Source organism: Bos indicus x Bos taurus, chromosome 8, assembly GCF_003369695.1.
Source record: "Bos indicus x Bos taurus breed Angus x Brahman F1 hybrid chromosome 8, Bos_hybrid_MaternalHap_v2.0, whole genome shotgun sequence".
In the NCBI taxonomy this organism is placed as follows: Eukaryota; Metazoa; Chordata; class Mammalia; order Artiodactyla; family Bovidae; genus Bos; species Bos indicus x Bos taurus.
Genome location: NC_040083.1, coordinates 103,977,053 through 104,000,494, shown reverse-complemented (window position 1 = coordinate 104,000,494; position 23,442 = coordinate 103,977,053). Strand labels below are relative to the sequence as shown.

At 45.2% G+C, this 23,442-nt stretch overlaps 1 protein-coding gene across 1 annotated transcript; it reads left to right on the top strand.

Annotated features, from left to right (window-relative positions):
• Positions 1 to 318: 318 nt before the first annotated feature.
• Positions 319 to 21,960, top strand: TNFSF15 (TNF superfamily member 15). Its single transcript, XM_027550619.1, has 4 exons — positions 319 to 631; positions 15,416 to 15,458; positions 16,358 to 16,405; positions 19,982 to 21,960. The coding sequence occupies exons 1-4, from the start codon at positions 407 to 409 to the stop codon at positions 20,434 to 20,436; spliced, it is 771 nt and encodes a 256-aa protein (XP_027406420.1). The 5' UTR covers positions 319 to 406; the 3' UTR covers positions 20,437 to 21,960.
• Positions 21,961 to 23,442: the final 1,482 nt, after the last annotated feature.

Sequence of the window (23,442 nt, the reverse complement as noted above, 5' to 3'; positions counted from 1 at the left end):
TGCGGGCAGGCCTCCAGCAGCCCAGGGAGCAGGTATGTTTTCATTGGCTCCACCCACTGACTTGAATTCTTTTTCTCCTCCTCCAGGGACTTTCCTGACTTCCTTCTGTAGATGAAGGAAGGAGCACATGAGCACACTGTATATAAATATGCTTGGGAAAGCTTTCTTCTTCTTCTCCTTCTCTTTTTTTTTTTTTTCTTAAACCAAACTTGGTTTCTGTTGTAGGCGGTGCATTCCCTAGTAGGGTGGGGTGGGGCCAAGTGTGTTGTGGAAAGGGGAGGGGGGGGGCGGGCAAGGGGAGGAGTAGGCAGTGATTAATTCATCCACTGCGAGAGCTGGGCTTCTATTTAATGGGGGGTCTCTCGGCCCAGAAGGAGTTGGAGGCAACTCTAGGAGCAGCAGGAGTATGGCAGAGAGCCTGACACTGGGCTTCAGGGAAACGGCCAGCGTGGAAATGCTGCCGGAGGATGGCGGCTGCAGGCCCAAGGCCAGGGCTGGGCTGGCGTCCAGGAGGAGCAGTGCACACTGGCCTCTGACCTGCTGCCTGCTGTCGATCCCCATCCTGGCCGCACTCACCACCTACCTGCTCGTCGGCCAGCTCCGGGCCCAAGGAGAGGCCTGTGAGCTCCGGGTAAGTGAGACTTCTCAGTGACCTGGGGGTCCGCAGACCTCCAGAGGCCACCTGGCCACTACTGCAGCTCTGGACAGAGCTCCGGGATCCATCACAGTGCTTGCTTCCACATGCAGAGGAGAGGTAGAATGTGAGGGGTGGAGAAGTCCAAACTGGTTTTTACTCTTAACATTGCCAGGGTATGAATTGTGCCTTTGGATGTTTATTTTGGAAAGAACTTCAAGCCACATATTTAGATACTTATAATGTACTGATAATTTGGGGGTATTCCTTTTCTTTAAAAAAAAGCTAAATTATGGGGGGAGGAAGTGCAAAACTAATACATAGTTGTCGAAAAAAGAAAATACAGATAAAGGGAAAAAGATAATTATCATTACCCATAATGCATGAAGGTGACTATAATTAACATTTTGGGGTACTTTTCAATAAGATAGGTTTATTTTGAGTCTCCTAATATATTGTGATTTTATTGTTACTAAATTCACAGCAGCATGATGACATAGATGGTTGTATTGTATTGCTGTATATGTATGTGTTATAATTTATTTAATCAACCCCCTTTCTTGGGTTTGGAAATATTCTTTATCAAAGCTCAAAAGAGAACCTCCTACCTGATTATTTATCTCTCCGGTCTTGGTCGGGGTGGGGTGTCAGGGAGCTTAGTCAAAGAATATTGGGTCTAGGAAAACAGTGATGCAATGGTTGGAGAGTGCTGACAGGTGATGGGGGAAAACAGTTCCAGACTAGGAACTCCAAAAACCTCAAAGCCTGAAGAATGTGTCATTCAAGCAATACCCTTTTTAAAAAAACTCTCCTGCATAATCTGTGATAAGTTATTTAACTTCAGTCCAAAGTATTACATTTCAGAGGGGAAAACAGGTTCTTCAGTTAGTTTAACTGGAAACCTGTTCTCTAAGCACTGCTGGTACTTGAAAGCAGAGACATGCTGAACCAGTCGTGGTGAGTGTGTAACTCTCACCACCCATCAGGGTCAGCAGAGATTAGGACCCTGAGACTGACACCGGCTAAGATTCGGACACCAGCATCCATGGCCACGTGCCACCACCATTCAGGAAATGTAGAAACAGGCAGACAACCAGAATTGCTGCTCATAATTACAGGAGAACAGGAGGGCATGCGGGTCTGGGCTGTGACCCTAGACCACTGTGGGGCTGGTTCCTACAAAGTCAAACAGTAGAGTCCAGTCAACATTCTGGACTCTGTCCCTCTTTAGCCAGAAAGAGTCGGGTGCTCTTGAATGAGGCACTGAGTGCTTTCCAACCTGAGCTCTCCTTGGTTCTGATGGAAAACCCTGTCTCTGCCCAGGGGGTGTTGATCTAAAAGTCCATTGGGTTGGATGCTGTGGTCCCTCAGGGGGCAGTGATGTATCCAGTCGGGAAGAGAGTCCAGGCACAAGCTGGCACTAGACAGGAAGCCCTGTGAGTGAAGGAACCACGTGCCTGCCCTGTTGTAGGCACTCAAGAGATGCAGAAGTTAATATTCCATTCTGTCATTGCTAAATCAATCTCCCTGGAGAGTGAACATGCGGGGACTTTTGGAGCTGTGGTTTGGTCAGGTTATACAAGTTCTTGGTCAGAAGAAAGAGAAAGGGAAATGAGGTTAAGGCTGGGGAGCATGCAGGAATTGGAGTCCTGGAAAGAAACACCAGCCCTATTTAAAGAAGAGACTTAAATAAGAATGTTTAAAGAATTTAAAAGAGGTTCAAAGAAAGGTCAGTTTGCTAAAATGCAGATGGATTAATGGGAACCACAGGGCTGGCAGCATCCTGGTGCTACCAACGGTATAGAGTTGGTCACCGCCTCTTGACCCGAAGAGGCAAACAGAGGGAGGCGCTTTAAAAGAACCCAAGGAGACCTAACTTGTAGGAGAGGGCCTGCCTGGAGGGGCAGCAGAGAGGCAACAGAAAGCGGGCAAGGGAAACTCTGACCAGTGTCTGGTCCCAGCCTCTCACCCCATTGGGCAGAACTCAGCTGGAAGCTGGATTCAAAAGAGCCAGGGAGGCAGCCTGCCAGGAGGGAAGACTCGCCAGGCACAGGACAGAGAGTGGACCCAGAGAGGCTAGCAGACAATAACTAGCTCAGAGGGGATGGAAGACAGTGGGATTCAAGAAGGAAAATCAATTTACCAGTACAGCTTGGGTAGACATCACAATGAAATGTCAGGGTTCTTAGCCGCCCGACTTTGAAGCCCAGCTCAGGAGCTTCCGGTTGTGTGCGTAAGTATGAGGCTTCTGTGTGTGTGTGTGTTTGCCTGTTCCTCTTTCTAACAAAAAGGATTCTAGTATCTGTGCTCTGACAGCACTAATAAAGCACGTGCAGGTGCCGTTTACATGCTGGAAATGTGGGGAGAGCCGCAGGAACGCGTTCAGAGGACTTGCCGGCACCGGCTGTCACACGGGGTCCATCCAAACTTCCTGTAATTGGAGTGACAGCTGTGGTAGCTGATTGGCTTTCTCCAGAGAGCAAGCCAACTTCTAATTTCTCTATGATAGAAGGTAGTCTTGCAACTCGGAGCAAGGTGCCCACCTGAATTAGGTACCTACCTTTGCACTGTAACTGGGAGGTGGGGGTATTATCTTTCCTGATGTTCACATTTCAGAGAGATGCTCCCAGGTCCAGGGAGAGGGTGGCAAGAAGAGACCCATGTGGTCTTTGAAAGAGTTTCTATACATTCCAAAGCAGAGAGAAACCACTTATGAGTTTTCTAACATAAATGTTCAAGGAAAGAGGAAGGGAAAGAAATTTCTCTTATTTTGAACAAAGCTTCTTATTTTTCATTTGCACTTGTCCTTATGACGTAGATGCCACAGTTAGTAAGACCTAGATCCACATCTCAAACCCAGATCTGTCTCCCTCAGAGCCTGAAACATTCCACAAGCCCTGCAGATACAAAGCCCCGCTGTGATCTGCCTGTGGGGACTGCCCAGAGGCACCTAGGGGCAAATCGCCACCTTCCCCATCCTCCCTTCCATGGGCTTCCCCTCTGTGTCCCCGTCCTCGCCTCCTCCTCCTCTTCACCACCCCCACCCAGCCCCACAACCACCATCTGCCGACAGCCTGCAGTGAAATCCACAGGATCTGAGCTTGTTTACGGAATGATTTTTCAGGCCCAGGCAAATCAATGCTAACACAAGAAAAATTAAGAGAGGAGGGTCACCCAGACCTTCAAATATATTCATAGGCCTGAAGAGCTGGCTGAGCAGCAGAGGATAAGCTGATGATAACACGTTAAAGACAATATTGAAGATATGCTATGAGCTCCCATCTCACACATGTAGCGTGAGCTCACAAATGTGATCCCACTGGACGTTCATCCCTACCTAGAGAGGCAGTGAGAGGGGGAACAGAGGCATTTGGCAGACGGGGAACTTGGAGTGAGAGCTCAGCGGAGCACCCAAGGTCGCAGAGTAGGGGGTTGGAGCGAAGCCTCAGAGTTGACAAATCCAGGGTGCCTTGGTTTCTTTGTTACCTCCCCTCCTCCACCGCCCCATCCACAATCAAGCTTTCAGCCAACAAAAGCACATTTGCCCCTTTGCATGGATGAGAGAGGGGATCACCCTCGTGTACTGGGGAGTTGTGGAGCATAGGGAATAGAACTCTGCAAAATGAGAGATCCTGTAAAGAGGGGCCTGATCCTGACTCTCCCCATGGGAGCCGCAGTGATTCTTGGGAACCTCTTCACTGCACTGTGTACTGGCCCCACCACGGTGGCTTCATCTTTCACCCCTCACCCTTCTTCCCTGCCTCTGGCTCCTCAGCTCCTCTGGCTCCCCGAGGTCCCCGCAGGGCTCCAGTGCTCTTGCGTGCCAGGTCCTCACCTGGCCTCTTCCCCCTGTGAGGGTTGCACTGAGAGACCTCCTCATTCCACCCACGGAACAACCGTAGGAGGCCAGCATCCCTGAGGATCTTTTCTAATCTACCTCAGAAGAGAGCTGAGGCTTGAGAAGAGGAGGCTCAAAGGGGCTTGAAAGGAAGAGAGTGAGCAACACGCAGAAGCTCCCCAAGTTTCCGTTTTCCCATCATACCCACCCCACAGAAGAGCCCTGAGGATGCTAAGGAAACTTCGTAAAGCCCCTCGAAAGTACTTGGCAATCTAGGCACTGCTGGGTGTCTGTCCCTTCCTTTCCCTTAGTAGCAGGGCTCTTCAGAGATTTATAGAAATTAAAAGATGGCAATGCCCTTAGTTCAAGGGTCAACAGCTATGATCCATGGGCCAAATCTCAGCCAGTGTGTGTGGTGGAAACACAGCCACACCCATTCGCTTACACAGTGAACATGTTCACACTGGACACATTACACACTGGACATTTTCATACAAACAGTAAAGTATTTGTGACAGGCCCTGTGGTCCACGGAGTTAATATTTACTACATGGCCCTTCCCAGGAAGTGTTTGCTGACCTTTGATCTAGTAGAATGTCCTCGTTTTACAGTTCAGGAAGCCAAGAATCAGAGGAGCGAAGGAAAAGTCCAGGGTCACAGAGCAGGTCAGGGGCAGGCCTAGAGCTAGATCCTACGTCTGTGTTTGCTTGGCCCCACGCTACCAGAAAACAGGACCAGTTCCTTTCTTGCTGGGTCCCTAGGCTAGACTTTGGAAAAGCAACAGCGACTTGTGTGTAGTCTTCCAGGTTTTTCTTAGCAGCAACAAAAACGGTCACCAGCACTGTTAAAAAAAGAAAATACTTTAAACGGGACTCTTCCTTCAGGAAATGTGTTAGGAAAGATTCAATGTGACATATTATCCAGTAAGTTGCAGAGAAGAAATAAAAATTAGATTTGAGAAGGTTGGGCTAGTTGCCTTTAGATGAAGCGATCATAAATATAGCATCAATTAAATATATCATGGTCCTTTCATGCAATGGGAAACTAAAAATGAAGCATCTCGTATGAACGGGTGGGACTTTCTGGAAGATGTATGTTAGGTGAAAAAAACCAAAGTACATAACAGCATATAGAATGCGAAATACTTCATTTTCTGAAAAAACAATGTATATTAATATATATGGATGTGTCTATAAATGCATAGACTATCTCAAGGAAGACGATTAAATAGACTGATAACTCTGTTAGTATCCAAGTAGGGAAACTGGGGAGGCTGGGTAACAAAGGAAATAGGGAGATATTCTTGAACCCATAACATTTTGGACAAAATATATTTGTTACCTATACAGAAAAAAAAAAAAAGAAAAATAGACACAGTGAAGCATTTGAGACTCTTGAAGCATGCTACATAGATTTGCATTGTGGAAAAACCGTGAGTCAAAAATTCAAACCCAATTTGAATTCTGGCTTAGCCACTTCTTAGCCATGTTACCTAATCTTCCTGGGCCTCAGCTTTTTAATGTATGAAATAGGGATAATTAGAAATAAAACACTTAAAGTATCTGGCAGGGTGTGGAGTATTAGCAGTCGTAGGAGCTAGGCTCCGGGAACTTCCCTGCTCATGGAAACTACGTCACAAGAGGACGATTTCCGCAGCCTTCCTGGAATCTGCCATCAGCAGTCCAGAGAGCAGGTTCTGGCACTGGAAGGTTTTTCTTGGTCTCTGATATTTGTGAGCTGTCTTCATACCTCCTTCTCCACCCTGGTCTTGCCCCCTTCACCCACACTCCAGTGCATCTTTTCCCAGCTGCTCTTGAACATGGCTCAGGCATTCTTTTGGCCTTTAGTGGTGGTCTACATTTCTGACTCAGGCCCACAGGTACCTGGAGTCTAGGCCTTCATCTTCCCTCCAGCACAGAGTCTGCATTCCAGGCATAGCTGAATGCACCGCACTGGCTCAGCCCGAACCCAGCACAGATCCACAGGTCAGGCACTCAGTGCTGTGTGATGAATAGTCAGGAATGCCACGGGAGGCATGGCTTCCCAGGGCTGCACCACCGTCAGTTTCAGTCCTTTCCTCCAGGTCCTACCTCTAGAATCATCTGCATGTACTCTCCTCACCTCTCCTCCGTCCCCTCCAATCTCAGTTCCAGCCTTTCCTGAAAATCCCTGCAAGGCTCCTGGTTCTTATTCCCTGCACCCCTCTTTCTCCTACACATGGCCCCTGAGACATCCTGGTTTTGCTCCAGATCAGCGGGACCCAACAGTGATGCCAGCTCAGGCTTCAACATGGTACACACTACAGGGAGAGCCATGGCCCTTCCAGGCCACAACTGTGACCTTATTATAATCTGTGGGCTTCCCTGGAGACTCAATGGCAAAGAACCCGCCTGCAATGTGGGAGACCTGGGTTCAATCCCTGGGCTGGGAAGATCCCATGGAGGAGGGCATGGCAATCCACTCCAGTATTCTTGTCTGGAGAATCCCCATGGACAGAGGTACCTGGTGGGTACCTTGGGTCACAAAGAGTTGGACATGACTGAGCGACTAAGCACATTATAATTTATTATATACCAGACTCCATTCTAAGCTTTTTCATATTCAGAGTTTTGAGACAAGCACATGAGGTCACGCCTATAAAGTTCTTAATGTGGGAGCCGGCATGTCACACGTGCAGTGAATGCTTACTGTTGATGCTTAGTGCATCATCTCAGTTAATCCTTGAAATCACACAATGAAGAAAGTACTGCTATTATCTCTGTTTTAGAGAAGATGAATCTGAGGCTTAGAAAGTCTAAACCATACACAGAGCGATATTGGGATCAGAACCCCTGTGCATGTTCGTTCCTCTTAACCGTGAGGCTAGTCTGCCTTTGAGTATAAAGCCAACAAATTATTCACTTTCTGGGGGTAGTCAGAGAGGATTTAAAAATGTTACCCTAGAAAATGCCTTTCACATAATAAGTGCTCAAAAATGCGACTTCCCTTTCTCCTCCGGAGACACCAGGCAGTCCCTAGCACACAGAAGGCACTCATAAGTGTTTCCTGGATGGACAGGAGAATGGAAGAATGCACAAGGTACCTGACCTCCCTAAGCCTTAAACTCCCCATCTATAAAACAGAGAGAGTAACACATTTTCTTCATGGCATTGCATTGAGAATTCTGCACGATGTCCAGAAAGCTATTGCCATATGATAGATGCTCCACAGACATCATTTCTCTGCTGAGGCCACCTTTAAGTGCTTTATTTCACTGAAGCTGTTCCCTCTGTTGGATGTAAGGATTAAGCCCCTTTGCTTGTCTAGAGGAAACACAGTTGAGAGAAGTGCTTTTTGTAAATTGCAGAACCCTGAGCACTCAGTGGCTGCCTCTGCTGTAGCCTCAAGGAGTCTGGGCACAACTGGAGGAGAAGCCCAGCCCACTCCCAAGGTCAAACCAGAGGCAAAGTGCAGAGAATCCAGAGGAGGTGAGGGTGCACTGCAGAAATGAAAGGAAGGGAGGGCAACTGAGCAGGTATATGAATTGCACACTTCCGCTGGAGCTCCTGGCTACTGACTCCATGATCCATCCATTCCCTCTTTAAAATAAACACACATCACTCAAGGCCAGCGTCCTCTTCTAACAGAGCAGAGGCAGCCCAGCGGCAGCAGCACCGTGCCTCTCAGAGGTCATCCCCCAGCCTGGTGTCCTTAACAAGGCCCTGCAGCTGAAAGCAGCAACAAGTATGGGCTTTGAATGGGTGAGGCTATATCCCAATCCTTCAACTCCTGTAGACTCAGCAAGGGCAGGAGTCTAGAAGCAAACTGTGGACTAAGGAGGCCTCCTGTTGGGAGGAGAGAGCCATCCAGAGGGTCAAAAGGATCCAAATGTGCCACTCATCATAAAGAGACCCAAGGGTGGCTTCTGTTTACCACTGCAGCGGTGGGGATGAAGGGAAGGTATGTGGAACTGTTGTAGCCACACGTGCTGGGAAACAAACTCACTCAGAAGGACAATGCAGACAATAGAGTGCAGTTTATTACACCGGCAGGCCCAAGGCAGTCTCCTCTTAGCCAAGGACCCCGGCCAGTTTTTGTGAAAACCTTATATAGCCTAAGTGTACATGCCCAAACCCACCTCCCCAAATTCCCTGAAACTAGTCTGAACAAAGGAAAAAGAAAGATACAATCAAAGTTAACCCATGATTCATATGCCTTAAGCCTGAGTACTGGAGTGGGTTGCTGTTGCCTTCTCCAGATAGTTAACAGTGGACAATTATCAATAGGCTTGTGGTCATATCCCAATAAGCATAATAGAATGTATGATTCTATTCAGTTGCACAGATAATTAGGGTATTCTTTTAGGCGATGGAGAGCCCTGGGGCTCTTCCTTGCCGAGGGCCTGGTTTTCCAGTTGGTGTGTCGTTTCCATAGATACTGGGCATATAGCTCAAGGTCCATTAGTCCAGCCCAAGATGGAGTCCTGCTTTCAAGATAGAGCCTGTTCTGTTTCCTCCTTCAGAACCAACAACACATACCATAAGGATTGACTGAGCCCAAACAAAGAAGGAAAATGAATCGGCTTCCTACTCTATGCACATGGTCTTTCTTAGCCATCACAACAGTCTTGGGAGGAAAGAATCAGTTTGCTTTTACTGATGAGACTGTCTCATTGAGGTTATCATGTTTATGTGCTTAGTCATGTCCAACTCTCTGCAACCCTATGGACTGTAGCCCATCAGGCTCCTCTGTCTATGGGATTCTCCAGGCAAGAATACTGGGATGGGTTGCCAGTTCCTCCTCCATGGGATCTTCCTGATTCAGTGACTGAACCTGCGTCTCCTTCAACTCCTGCACTGCAGGTGGACTCTTTACCACTGTAACCACTAGGAAATAATACAGCTGAGATTTCCACCTTTTGTTGGGCTGCAAACACCACATTCTTTGCCTTGCACCACTTGGAGTGTTCCATGTAAAGCTCCATCCAGCACACCTTGGAGGAGGATGAAATGAAATGGCCTTGGCATCAAACATTTCCTGGTTGGGTATATCCTTGTGCAAGTACCAACAGGAAATTGCAAAAGGAAAAGGCAAGGCAACAAGCACCTGTGTATTTCTCCTCGAAGTGCTGGGAGAATGTTATGGGTCATAAAGCATTTATGCCTTTGCAACTGTGGTATTTATGTGGTATTTATTTATTTATGTGGTATTTATGGTATTTCCCATAGTACAGACTATGGGAAAAAGGATAAGTGGGTCATTAGTTAAAACATGCTCAAGGGATTTTTCTGGAGAAATGCCAATAAGAGAATCTCAAAGACCATATCACTTCAGGCTCATCCACCATGTAGTCAGCTAATGTTTATAGGGCTCCTGACATGTACCAGTCTGTACTTGGTCTAAAGGTTCAGATCCCTCCCTCTCTTTGCCTTTGACTTATAAAGACGATAAACAGGTGACAACCTCTCCTGAGGGCAACTGGAGTACTAGATGAGGCAAGCACAAAAGCACTAATAGTACCTGGCACCAAGGAGCCCTCAACTAGATTGCAGTCTCCTCCTTCCCTCCATCCTTCCTTTTTCCTTGTTGGACGTATTACAGAATTTCCAAAATGTCTGAAGTAATAGGTCATGGTTAGTTTGAGTTGCTGCTGCTGCTAAGTCACTTCAGTCATGTCCGACTTTGTGCCAACCTATGAACTGCAGCCTGCCAGGTTCCTCTGTCCATGGGGTTTTCCAGGCAAGAATACTGGAGTGGGTTGCCATTTCCTTCTCCAGGGGATCTTCCCAACCCAGGGACTGAACCCGGGACTCTCATGTCTTACCTGCTTCGGCAGGCAGGTTCTTTACCAGTCTCCAGGGGATCTTCCCGACCCAGGGGTTGAACCCGGGTCTCTCATGTCTCACCTGCTTCGGCAGGCAGGTTCTTTACCAGTCGGTTTCCCAGGTGGCGCAGTGGTAAACAGTCTGCCTGCCAATGCAGGTAAGACAAGAGACGCTGGTTCAATCTGTGGGTTGGGAAGATCCCCTGGAGGAGGGGCATGGCAATCCACTCCAGTATTCTTGGCTGGAAAACCCCATGGACAGAGGAGCCTGGCAGGCTACGGTCCACGGAATCGCAAAGAGTGGACCATGACTGAGCACACACACGCTGTAGAATCTATTTGCACCATCCCCTCAAAAAAAAAAAAAAAAAAAAAGCAATAAGGGGGAAAAAAAAATCAAATGCAAGTGAAAATTCCCTGATCTAAAAGAAATATCTTCCCTGCTGACTCAAATGGTAAAGAATCTTCGTGCAATGCAGGAGACCCAGGATCAATCCCTGGGTTGGGAAGATCCCCTGGAGGAAAAAATGGCAACTGACTCTAGTATTCTTTCCTGGAAAATTCCATAGACAGAGGAGCCTGATGGGCTATGGTCCACGGGTTCCCAGAGAATCGCAAGTGACTGAGCAACTAACACTTTCACTTCTACCTTTATTAACTAACTTCATAAGAACTAAAGGGGAAAAAGCATGAGTTTGCTTTGCTTGGGCTAATAAATACCAAAGTAGCAAGCGTCCTACTCTCCCATCAACATATATGCTGGTGTGCAGACACATTTGCATTTTCTGATTCTGATCCTGGGCAGCTTTCAACAAATATTTCTAGAGCTGTGACTATGCTCCAAGCAGAGCCTGATGAAAACAACCTTTAAGGCCTCTGTACTAAACGATTATGTCTATCCACTTCTGCCTAATCATTTTTTTTTTTTTAAACAAAATCTCAAAACTTTGCATGTATTTAGAATACGTGCAAAGTTTTGGATTTCTAAGTTGTAAAATTCTGGCTAAAGTCACTGAAACTGAATCTTACTCCATCTTCTGCTCTCTCTTCTGTCTGTCATTCTGGTGCCTGAGCATCAATTGGACAATCCAGTGGGGGAGCAAGGCACTGTCTTGAGGTGCTAGGAATGTGGGGGTGAGCAAGCCAGACCAAGTCTTGCTAGAGAGAGAAAAGCAATAAGCCCACAAATAAGCAACAACACTTGAGGGAGTGATAAATGCTCTTAGGGGGGAATAAAAGTTGGATCCTTATTCTCAGCCAGTGATTTGAGAAGGCATTTAATGGGAAATAGATAACGTATATTTCTCAGGGGTGCTCTTGGATTCCGTATCTATTCAGATTTGTGAGCTAATGTTGCAGTAACCAGCATTTCTCAGGAGCCATCATCTCCTTGGTACCCCAGAATAACCAAAAGTGATAAAGAGGTGTCAGGGTTGGAAGACAGTAAGCCACTTACTGACATTTTTTCTAAGCAACCACCTTGAGAGCAACAGGCATTGAGCCAGGACACATGCGTAAACCTTGCCTTGAAAACTTTCTGTTTCATCCTCTCAAATCTCCTGTTTATTCATTCTTGCTTCTCATCACAGTCATCTTCCTTCCTTGATAGAGTGATTATTAAGAGAAAAAGTGGACTTTCCTGGTGTTACTGTGCCTAAGAATCCTCCTGCCAATGCCAGGGACATGAGTTCAATCCCTGATGCAGGAAGACTCCACATGTCATGGAGCAACTGGGTTCACGGGCCACAACCACTGAGCATGCGCTCTAGAGCCCATGCGTTGCAACGACTGAGCCTGCGTGCCCTAGAGCCTGTGCTCCTCAGCAAGAGAGGCCACCACAATGAGAAGCCCACGCAGCACGACACAGAGAAGCCCCCGCCTTCCACAACTAGAGAAAGCCTGCGTGCAGCAACGAAGACTCAGTACAACCAAAAATAAAAATAGATAAATCATTTTTTAAAGAAAGAGAGAGAAATCGCAATGGAAGGCTTTAGATGCTGTTCTTGGAAAGAGAGTCCCAGCTGACCTTCTTCTTGGAGACTCTTGGAATGCTTTGTTCTTCAAACCTGCCAACTGGCAGGCACTGTCACAGCCTCCAGATGTTTCGTAGCATACTGGGTGGGCCACTTCAAACCCACACACATCCACCCATATATGAAAATAAAATGTGTGCCCAAGTTACAGACATCCAGCAGAGCAAACAGGGAAATGTGTTCATTCCCAAATTCTTGCTAAAGACAATCGAACTCTGAGCCACGAGAAATGCTCCAGACTCTTAGCTGAAAGTCTGCTTAGACAAAAATAAGCAGGATGTTCACAAAGATCTCTCAGCGAAGAACTAAATGAAGTAGAAGGCCAACCGGGGAAGGTACCATTTCCTACACCAGGGGATGCACCCAGGCTACCCAGTTCTCTCTGAAAATTCACCTTCAGTTTTCTACCTTGCCAAAGGAGCAAGTCCTTTATCAGCTGTGTCAATAACAAGTAAGGAAACAGGCTGCAGAGTGAGCTCATTTCTAGGCTGCTTCGCTACCTACCAAGCTCATCCAAGTTATCCATGCTGGATAAGTCATCATGTTGATTGGGCTTAAGTGTTCAAAGATGACTGCTTATGGCGCTATGCTAAAAGCATATAATGTGTTCATTTGGCAGCGGAAATCCCAGTTTCCCAACTGCTCCTGTGCTCTGTTGAGCCTCTTGACTCTTGCACAAGCTTCTGGCCTTGTCTAAAATGGTCATTATCTTTATTACATGGCTAATACCTGTACGACTCAGTGCAAGGGTAATCCCCCCTGATTCCCCTACTTCTGGGCCAAGTTCCTGTTTTCTGGACTCTGTGTTTCCCCAACTGCCACAGTGCATGGAACCTCTAGCACTTATCCATCCACCTCAGCACATGAGGAACTTGCCCGGGATTAGAAGGAATAATGGCTGAGGACTTAGGATTCTGGAGTCAGTTGGCCTGGGCTAAAGCCCTGCTCCTCCACTTACCAGGTATAAGACACTGGGCAAGTTTCTTAGTGTCCCTAGGCCTAGTTTTCAATATGAGGATATAAAGAGCATCCACTGCAGAGACTCACTGCCAGGATGAAGGAGGTAACGCATATGAAGGGCTTAGCACAGCACAGTGCCGCTACTCAGGGAATAAATAAGGCTACATTTACTGCCTTTTTCAGGTCTCTTGAATCATTCACTTAGTTGCCTCTAATGACTGGAGTAGAGAGAACTTGCTGCTTCTCTTGCTCAGTCGCTTCAGTTGTGTCCAACTCTTTGTGACCCCGGGGACTGTAGCCCACCAGGCTCCTCTGTCCATGAGATTCTCCAGGCAAGAATAGTGGAGTGGGTTTCCATGCCCTCCTCCAGGGGATCTTCCTGACCCAGGGATCAAACCTTTGTCTCATGTGTCTCCTGCACTGCTGGCGGATTCTTTACTGCTGAGCCACCACGGAAGCCAAAGAAGACGTGGAAAGGGATAAATAGTGGATAACAAGGCTGGGATGGCAGCTGGGACTTTAATTCCAACATAAGCATTTAGCACTGTGTCTGAAAGGTTATAGGGGGCACCAAAGGTTTAGGAACAGAGTTGTGTCTCAAAGTGATGCTTTAGAGAAAGCCCTTTGAAGGCAGCTTAAGAGATGAGTTAAAGAAAAGGAGGAACCAGGTGGAGGAAGACCTGTTAGGAGGCTGTGGGAAGGATCCAGGAGAGCAGTGTGCTGAAACCTGGAGTGGAGGCATGAATGACAAAATTTTCAAAATAAAAATACTACTTGGCTTTGTGGAAGAAGAAAGCAGCAAGCAAACGTCAGGCTTGGTAACTGAAGAGAAGCAGTAGTGGCGCTATCCACAGAACTCGCAAGTGGAGAAAAGGGTGCTGGGAAAGCGAGAAAGCCACTAGACAATTTGGGCGGGCGGCTTCTAGTAGAAGTTGGGTAACGTGTCTTGGGAGTAACACAAGCCTGGTGGTCTGGGCTCTAACAAGATCACTGTTATCACAGAACTGCTCAGACCTAGACCCACCAACAACCCAGTTACATCCATAAGACCACATATGCACATGCAGAGAATCCATACATACAACATGTGTAGACACACAGATGCAAAAACACATTGACTTACACCCTCTCCCACTGATAAAACTGCCTTCTCTCTTACTCACACAGTTTCTCGTTCACAAGCACACACACACACATACACACATGAATTTTAAAATGTAAAATTAACCAAGTGTTCATGGTGACACTATGATCAGTGGTCACGTGGACTATGTAGTTACAAGAACCAAATCAGAAGACTCAGAGTTGAGTCAAATTACAGCAGAGAAGACAACATTGGATAATGTAAGACAGTGATCTTATTCCTAAACTAAGAACTTAGTTTTGCTCCTGAGTTCGTATGCAAGTCTTATGAGTGGTGGTTCTTCATTTCCTAGGCCTTCTCCACACTGACTCATACATTTTCTTCATCTCTGACCCAGGAGTTATCTGTTGCTGGGGATGTTATTATTCCCATTTTTCAAATGAAAATGCCAAAGCTTGGAGTGGAAGTATCTTGCTCAAGATTATACTGTTAATAAATGGTGGAAACAGGACTCAAATCCAGTCTGTCTACCCCCCAAAGCAGTTATTCTTTAACTACCCTTTGGTATCTGAAATGGCTCACAAACTAGGGTTGCAAGAATGAAAAAGTCTTCATATAGTACAAAGCAATAAGGCAGAATTGTGGAGGGTGATGATGAGAAAGTACAGTCATTTCTTTTTCAGTCTCATTTTTTGCAACAGTTCCAATTTTTAAATTGTGCTGAAGAAAAGAAAATAAAGCAAGTGTGGCTATTTGTTCAAATAACAGAAGCAACGATAAGATGTCAGAGTGCCCTAGAATGGAGCAGGAAAAGCTCTGAGGACAAAATGTTAAAGCTGAGCTTCAGAGACAAGCCTAGGAGAGAGAAAGGTCACTGGGGAGCTGGAAGAGGAAAGGAGAGAGCTTGGGTGCGAGACTGCCGTCAACCCATATTCTCACGCCCATCTCCCTTCTCTCTGAGGACCAAGGCTGCGTAGCAGCAGCATCTTAACTGTGCTCATGATATAAGCAGTGGGTCAAAAGGACCACAGATGACCTGAACCATGTCTTTCTTTCCCAACAGACTCCAAAAGAGCAGGAGATTGGACCTTCGCATCAGCGAGCTTGTAAGTGTGTTCATATTTTATACCATTTCTTGTGGGGTGCAAGAACGTTTCTTGCAGTTCTGATATGTGGGAAGTTCAGATGTAGACTGAGAGGCAAAGTGAGGCTCCTCCTCAGTCACTAGGAAGGCAGAATGGTGCCATGGCCAAGTGTATGGCCTGTGGAGTTGACAGTCTTTAAACAAATAATTTCACCTTCCTCGGTCTCAGTTTACTCACCTATAAAAATGGTGATAATGGTACCAACCTCCCAAGGTTAGTGTGGATTAACTTCTGGAAAGGTATTTTTGCAATACCTAGCACACCAAATGTATGCAATAATTCTTCTTTTTATCATCAATAACATCTTTATTACTACAGTTAGAACACAGTTATCCAATATCATCATCTCTGAGAACTGACAGGGAAACAGAGGTCAGAGAGGGAAGGGGATTTGCCACGGTCACATAGCCACAGAGCAGTGCCCAGCTAGTTCTGTTAGCACATTCAGATGGCTCAGAGGATACAGCTAAAGGGACAACGAAGAAGGCCAATCAGCTCCCACAGAACAGACAGAAGCAAAGGGAAGGCAAGATGAGCCTTGCTGAACCCAACCACGTGCCGGAGTCACTTTGAGCACTCATCACCCATGGCAGGAACTGATGTGCCCACCTTAGGTATGAGAAAACAGAGTTTCAGGTTGAATGACTTGGCGAAAGTCATGGGGTCAAGGTTCACTTGTGTTCAAGATTATTTCTTCTGAGGCTGCCCTGCCCCTGGGGGGAAAAAAACCAAAAACCCTGAAGCAAGCTGGAGGAGAGGAATGCTTCTCTCCGGTTGCAGGCACCATGCAACTCCCCAAACGCCATCTTCACTCCAGTCACCCTCCCATTCATACAAGCATTTTTCTCCTTTCCTTACAGACGCACCTCCTGGAACTGACAGGGAGAAGCCAAGGGCACACCTGACAGGTAATTCTTCTGAGTGTGTTTTTGAAGAGGCTAAGGGCCATGGACCTGAGGCTTCTTTCAGTGCTTGCCAAAACTCAAGTGTGTAGCTTTAAAATGGAAACCACACCCCTTGGTAAAAAGACTCCTCTCAGTCAAGGGTTTTCAGATTTCTTCTTCCCTTGAAGGGTCCAAAGCCCCTTTGTTTCTTGGGCATTTTCTTTCAGATTCTATCAGCTCTCCTCCTTCTCTATCATTTCTCCCTTCATTCTCACACTTGCTCATTCAGAAATGACTTTTCTCAGATGCAGAGAGTCACATAATTACAAATCTAGTCAAAGATGAATGTTCACCTGAGTTGCCAATTTACTGAGTCCATCTGTGCTCTATTCAAGATGAATTTATTGGACATTTACACTCAGCTAGGTATTTCTAAAGAATTTTCATTGATGTAAAAGATTAAGAGCAATCTCTTAGCATCACCAATTAGTCAGATTCCCAAGTTTAGTGTTGACATTCCTGACACCTTGTGTCTGGAGTCACACATACTTCTAAGACTCCAGAGACAAGAGCAAGACAGTGCAGAAGGATGTGTTAAAAACCCACTGAAATACTAGAGCGTTAAAAGAAGCATATTCTTCTGACCTATAACAAAGTCTGCAACTCACAAAGGGATATCCCTGTGGCCCATATTTGCCTTAATGTTTGACCAAGTGGGAACTGTGGTGAGTCCTAAGTGAGGATGAGGGCCAGGGAGATGTCAGTTGCTATCACTCACCACTTACCTATGAAAATGGGAGATAATGAACAGGCTTGGCAGGAAAATCCTAGACACCAAGTATGGAGATGCCACTCCTTTTCCTATTGAATGGGGGGAATGGAAATTGGGACAGGAATCTATCCCAGGTTTACTGAGCTTTTAATATGTCTCAAGCACCACTGTTTTCCCTGGTGGCTCAGGTGGTAACAAAGCTGCCTGCAATGCAGGAGACCTGGGTTCGATCCCTGGGTCATGAAGATTCCCTGGAGAAGTGAATGGCAACCCACTCTTAATATTCTTGCATGGAGAATTCCATGAACAGAGGAGCCGGGCAAGCAACAGTCCATGGGGTCTCAGAGAGTCAGACACAGCTAAGTGAGTAACACTTTGAAACACTAAACACTATGGTAGACATTTTACATTCACAATCTCTTTCAACCTGTGTATCAGCCCAATAAGATGGGGAAACTGAGGCTCAGACAACTAAGTTCACTTTCCCAAGTCACAGGATGAGGAACAGTTGAGATTTGAGACTGACTCCAACTATTTCCACTACAACATACTTGCTACTCAAAGTCCTGCTTGCTGCTGTGTTGACCTAGCTAACTGCATACCAATTTAACAGAACTGACTTTGTCTAGAAAATACATGCTTTTGCTTCTAATCATCTGAAATTAAGTTTTGGGGTTTGTTTTTTGTTTTTGTTTTTTTCTAATTTTTGACTGCACTCGGCACACGGGATCTTAATTCACTGACCAGGAATGGAACCCGTGTCCCCTGAAGTGGAAACGTGGTGTCTTAACCACTGGACTGCCAGGGATGTTCCAGGAGATGACTTTTTTAAATCTACTGCATCACCCACAAAGAGGGAGTAGAGGCTATCAGAGGTCACTGGTAAAAATGGTTTTTACAGATTTTGCAGAGAAACAACAGAGCTGTCCAGGGGCCACTCAGTGCAGGGATCAGGAAAGACCACACACATTCTAAACGTGTGTCATAATCACAGAAGAAGTCACAACGTAGTCAGCAAAGGGAAAGACACTTCAGAAAATCCGGGAACCAGGTTTTGGTCACTTACCAGGTGAGAAGTTTGCTGAACACTTCTTTAAATATAACCTATCCCCAAACTGTGGCCAACAGTACATAATGGTTATTGCTATGAATTTCAAAAGCAGTTGTAGGAAATTAAAATGTGTTTTTCTTTTTTCTGAAAAGTACCAGTTTTATTGCAGGTTATCTTATTCAAAATCAATGGTTTGAATCAATGGTTTGATTCAATTTTTTTCTGCTATAGACAAAAGCTCATAAAAAGCATTCATTCATATATTCTATATAATGTATGTGAAAATGAAAATGTTAGTTGCTCAGTTGTGTTCAACTCTTTACAAGCCCATGGACTGTAGCCCGCCAGGCTCTTCTGTCCATAGGATTCTCCAGGCAAGAAAGCTGTAGTGGGTAGCCAGTCCCTTCTCCAGGGCATCCTCCCGACCCAGGGATCAAACCCAGGTCTTCTGAATTGCAGGCAGATACTTTACTGTCTGAGCCACCATTTTAAATAATGCAAACATAAAAACATATAAAGTATATATAACATGAAAAAGGTTTATTTTTTAATGTCAAAATGAAAGATGTTAGCTTATTTGGGGAAAGAGAATAAATATATATAGAAGTAACACTGTATCCAGCCATCATGATGAAAATGTCCACGTCTCATTCATCTGCTCTTTAGAACAAGACCTTTGTCTCCAGTTCACAGACAGGAGACTGAGTTTCAGACAGAAGAGCCTCCATGTTATAGAGTCAGGATTAGAACAGGGCCTGGGTGGTCCAGAGTCCCCGTCTCCTTTCACTCCTCAAGTCTGTGGTATTTTGGCTTACATTTTGTCCCTTTTGATGTGGGAGAAGCACTGCAAAATCTTCTGGATCTCTGGCATTCTGCATGCTAATTTTTTATTAATTACTGCCTGTGTTTCATGTGGCTTTGGAATAGGCATTGGAAGGAAGTGATAGGGAACATGACTCTCTCTGACATCTCTCTCAGTAGCACAGCATTTCCGAAACCAAAAGGCTAGTAAAAGTGAATGTAGTTTAGAGGACGTTCCTAACATACATCATCTCTTAATCCTTTCCACTGGTATTATCTCCTTTTCTTTTTACGTTTGTTTTTTTTTTAATGTTGTTCTTTTTTTGTTGTTTTTTAAGGAAAAGTACAGCAAAAAACAAATCCTCTTTAATACTTTATGCAAAAGGATTATTGCAAAGTGGAGAGGTAGGAAAGGGAAGAGGCTTGCAAACAGAAGGATCTCAGACCATCAAGTCTGCAAGTTTCTCAAGAGATAGGCTGAAGGGTTTTGCTTTTATAGAAGGGAGTACATACAGCTAAAAAGAACCATGTATGGGGAAGTGGGATGGAAGTTTGGCTTGATCAGCTCAGTGAATGCTTTATCCTGAGGCCAGCATATTTTCAGGAGGCTGGCTCAGGTTTAGGATCAGGTTGAGGGTGGACAGAATTTCAGGTGCCTGGAGCAAGGAGAGTAGGAGATTTTTTTTAACCTTCTTTGGTTTCTAAGATCAGAGGGCTCAGAAAAAATTCAAATTTATCAAACAGGAAAATTCAAGTCCAGAGAGGCCAAGTGATTTGCTTGAGGTCCCCTGCCTAAGATGCTACTCTCTGAACAGAAGTCTATGTCCATTCACACATCCTCTACTCATTCCTTCAAGGAGACTGTTAGCGTTGGTTTTATCCAATCTCTTTACTCTTTGAAAATAATGTAAGATTTTTCTAAGCAAATTCCTTAGGTTCTGACACAAGCAATGAAACCATCCTCTTGTCTTTGCAGTTGTGAGACAGACTCCCATGCAGCCCTTGAAAAATCAGTTCCCAGCTCTACACTGGGAACATGAACTCGGCTTAGCCTTCACCAAGAACCGGATGAATTACACCAACAAATTCCTGGTGATCCCAGAGTCGGGAGACTACTTTGTTTACTCCCAGGTGACATTCCGAGGGACCACATCCGAGTGTGGTGAAATCAGCCAAGGGAGGCGGCCAAACAAGCCAGACTCCATCATCGTGGTCATCACCAAGGTAACAGACAGCTACCCCGAACCAACCCAGCTCCTAATGGGGACCAAGTCAGTGTGCGAAATAGGCAGCAACTGGTTCCAACCCATCTACCTAGGGGCCATGTTCTCCTTGAATGAAGGGGACAAGCTGATGGTGAATGTCAGCGATATCTCTTTGGTAGATTACACAAAAGAAGATAAAACCTTCTTCGGAGCCTTCTTGCTTTAGTGGTAAGACAGATGTCATTGTATGGAGGTCCTCTGCTTCTTAGGTCCTAATTTTCCTCACTTGTAATTATAACCAGGAGGCTTTGTCGGAGGATAGAGACAGCAGTTAAGAAATTTAGGGGCCAAAAGTTCATACTTTATGTACCTGACTGATGAGAATACTAATCAGAAAAAGGCAGAAGAGAGCAGACCTATTATCAGAACTGCTTGGAAGAGTGGTGAGTTTCTAAACATTAAAACACTGATCACCAAATGAATGGAACATTTCCATGCCTGGCTCCTATGCATTTGTCAAGAAGAGGGCCTAGGTACTGTTCAATTTTATTATGCAGCATTTGCTTCAGTTTAGGAAACTTAAAAACAAAATTCAAAGCCCCAGAAATAGTCCAAACACTTCAGACGCAAAATCCTGCATCAGTTCCCCCAAACACATACTTTAATGCCTTACCGGAAAAAAAAAAGAAAAAAGAACTGATATTTCTTATAAATGTTCTTCAAGAAAAGGAATTAATTTTCATGCCATCTATGCCCAATGAGAAAAACTACCTTTCTATTTCTTATGTACACATGCATCAAAACAAGCAACTGTGAGTTCCACATGCATATTGAAAACACAACAGCACCTGCTCAGCACAGTGTTCTTGAGCACCTTTTGTGTGTGTGCTAAACCAAAACACACTATGAAGAATGAGACAGACTCTACCCAAATGTATATGAATACCTGGCTCCTGGTCAAATGCCGCTCAACGTATTTCAAGGTCTAATTCCAACTCCTAACAAGTATCACTGGATACTGTTAAACAGAAGATTTCTGGAGCTCTCCTCACTATGTTAGACAACCAGCTGATTAGGCCACTCAAGAAACTTGAAGACAAGAGTTCTAGAAAACAGACCAACCATATAACAAAGTTGATTGATCCCAAGAGATGATGGACTTATTCCCTGGAGGGAAAATGCCAATCACCAAATCTGGAGATGTTAACTGAGATCTGCTTTGAGGTTTGACTCACTTTATGTGCAGAGTGTTATATGGGTACTTTGAAAATATTCAAAGGGATTTAAATGTGGAATTGGCTCATCAGCCCAGCCAAGGCGTCTTTCCTGAAGAAGAGGCAGAACACTCTCCTGTGCTTCTATGAGTTCATATCCTCTATGATCCTCAAATCTGTATGATTTTCCTGCAACCATATGTCAAAGGTTGGAGGGACATTCTTGTTCTCTTAGCCTCTGTTGATTTGTCTGTAAAGGAGGAATCCATCAATTTGTTTCCCAGGATCAAATGCGCTCATAGGGATGAAACATGTTAGCTTTGAGCATTCTGTGAAGCCCGCGAGTGTGTCAGTGTGACTTGGGGAGTGGTCTCCAGCACCTTGGCCTTTGTTATAGATATCCCCTATTGTGGGAGACCTCACAGATGGGTCTGAAAGCAAGCCTGGCAACGACATCACTCTTTCCTGGGCTTCCCTGGTGGCTAAGCTGATGAAGAATCCGCCTGCAATGCAGGAGATCTGGGTTCAATGCCTGGTTGGTAAGGTCCCTTGGAGAAGGGAACGGCTACCCACTCTGGTGTTCTGGCCTGGAGAATTCCATGGACTATTCCACAGGGTCACAAAGAGTCGGACATGACTGAGCAGCTTTCACTTCACCTCACTCTTACTCGTTACCGCAGAGGCAGAGACGTGTGTGATGGGGTTCCTGAACACAATGACTAGTGGAGCAGTACTTGACCAACACTTGTTGAGCTATAAGTAAATAAAAATTAATTTCTTAGTTGGGAGGTTAAGGCTCTGAAGCCCTCAGTTTCTACCAACAGTCAGCAAAGGGCTCAGCACGAGCAAAGAGCAGGGCGTGGTCCCTTCCACCTGGTTCAAAAGTGTCTTTACAAGGGAAGTAAAGCTTGCATCCTGAAAGGAGGTGGGCGGGCAGCAGAGGGCCTGGGGAAAGGGCATCTCAGTCAGAGGAATTACCCTTTACTTAAAGCAGAAAGGAAAGGTTTCTCAGTAACTACAAAACCAGCTTGATAAGAGAATGTTCCCTCCACCAACTCCTAGAAGAATAGTTATTTGCAATTCAGGAATGTTTTTATCAATGACTCCAGCCTGGCTCTAGGTCAGAACTAACCCTGTTAAGGAAATAAAATGCTCTGTCTGCATCTGCATGTGAGCACCAAGCATCTTGGGATGTGGAAAAGGATTTTCACAGAGGTGCCCAGAGTGGCCTGCTCACTTTGCCCTCCTCTGAAAAGAACCCCTTAGCAAGGGCCTTCAAATCTTCCCTCTGTTCCATAGGGAATCTGGTGAATTTGGAAGTTTATCCAAAAAATAGGAATTTCCTACTCTCCTAAAAGACTTGAGGCTTTGGAAAAATCCCCACCACATATTTGTTTTGCTCTTGATTACTGAAGATTGTATTTTGCTCAAGTTTTCATTGCTGAAATGAAATGTTAACTTCTCTGTTAATGCTGAATTTGTTAAATCCTCTTTGATATTCCTTTTATTGCTTAAGTAGGCCAAACATTGCTAGTGGGACTCAAGTCAGAACTTCTGTTTCCTTGGCATTATTTCCATGACAAAAATTAGTACACTAGTTGTGAAAATGAAGTGAGGGAATGCTTTTTAAGGAGTAAATAGAGTGCATTCAAAGATTTAGAAGGGGAAAAGGAACATGCTCACATGCTTTGGAAAATAGTTAATTTAGGGAGAAAATGTTTTACTGGTTCTAAGTCTATGAGAAGGCTGAACTCAAATCAATTCCACAAACATTTACTGAGTACCTACTTGCCCTGGGGATACAAAGAAAAATTATTTTCTCTTCTGATGTGTTCATTCTAACTGCTTAGCGCCCCCACTGTCTGTAGATCTTTTAATTTATTTTGGTTGTATTAACTAATTAATTTGCTAGCTTTAGGCATGTGGGTATTTTCTCATTATGAAAATGGGTGCCATTTGATGAAGGATAATCATTAACAAAATGACTTGTGCTTACCCTAAGTGGTTTTTTAAACAGC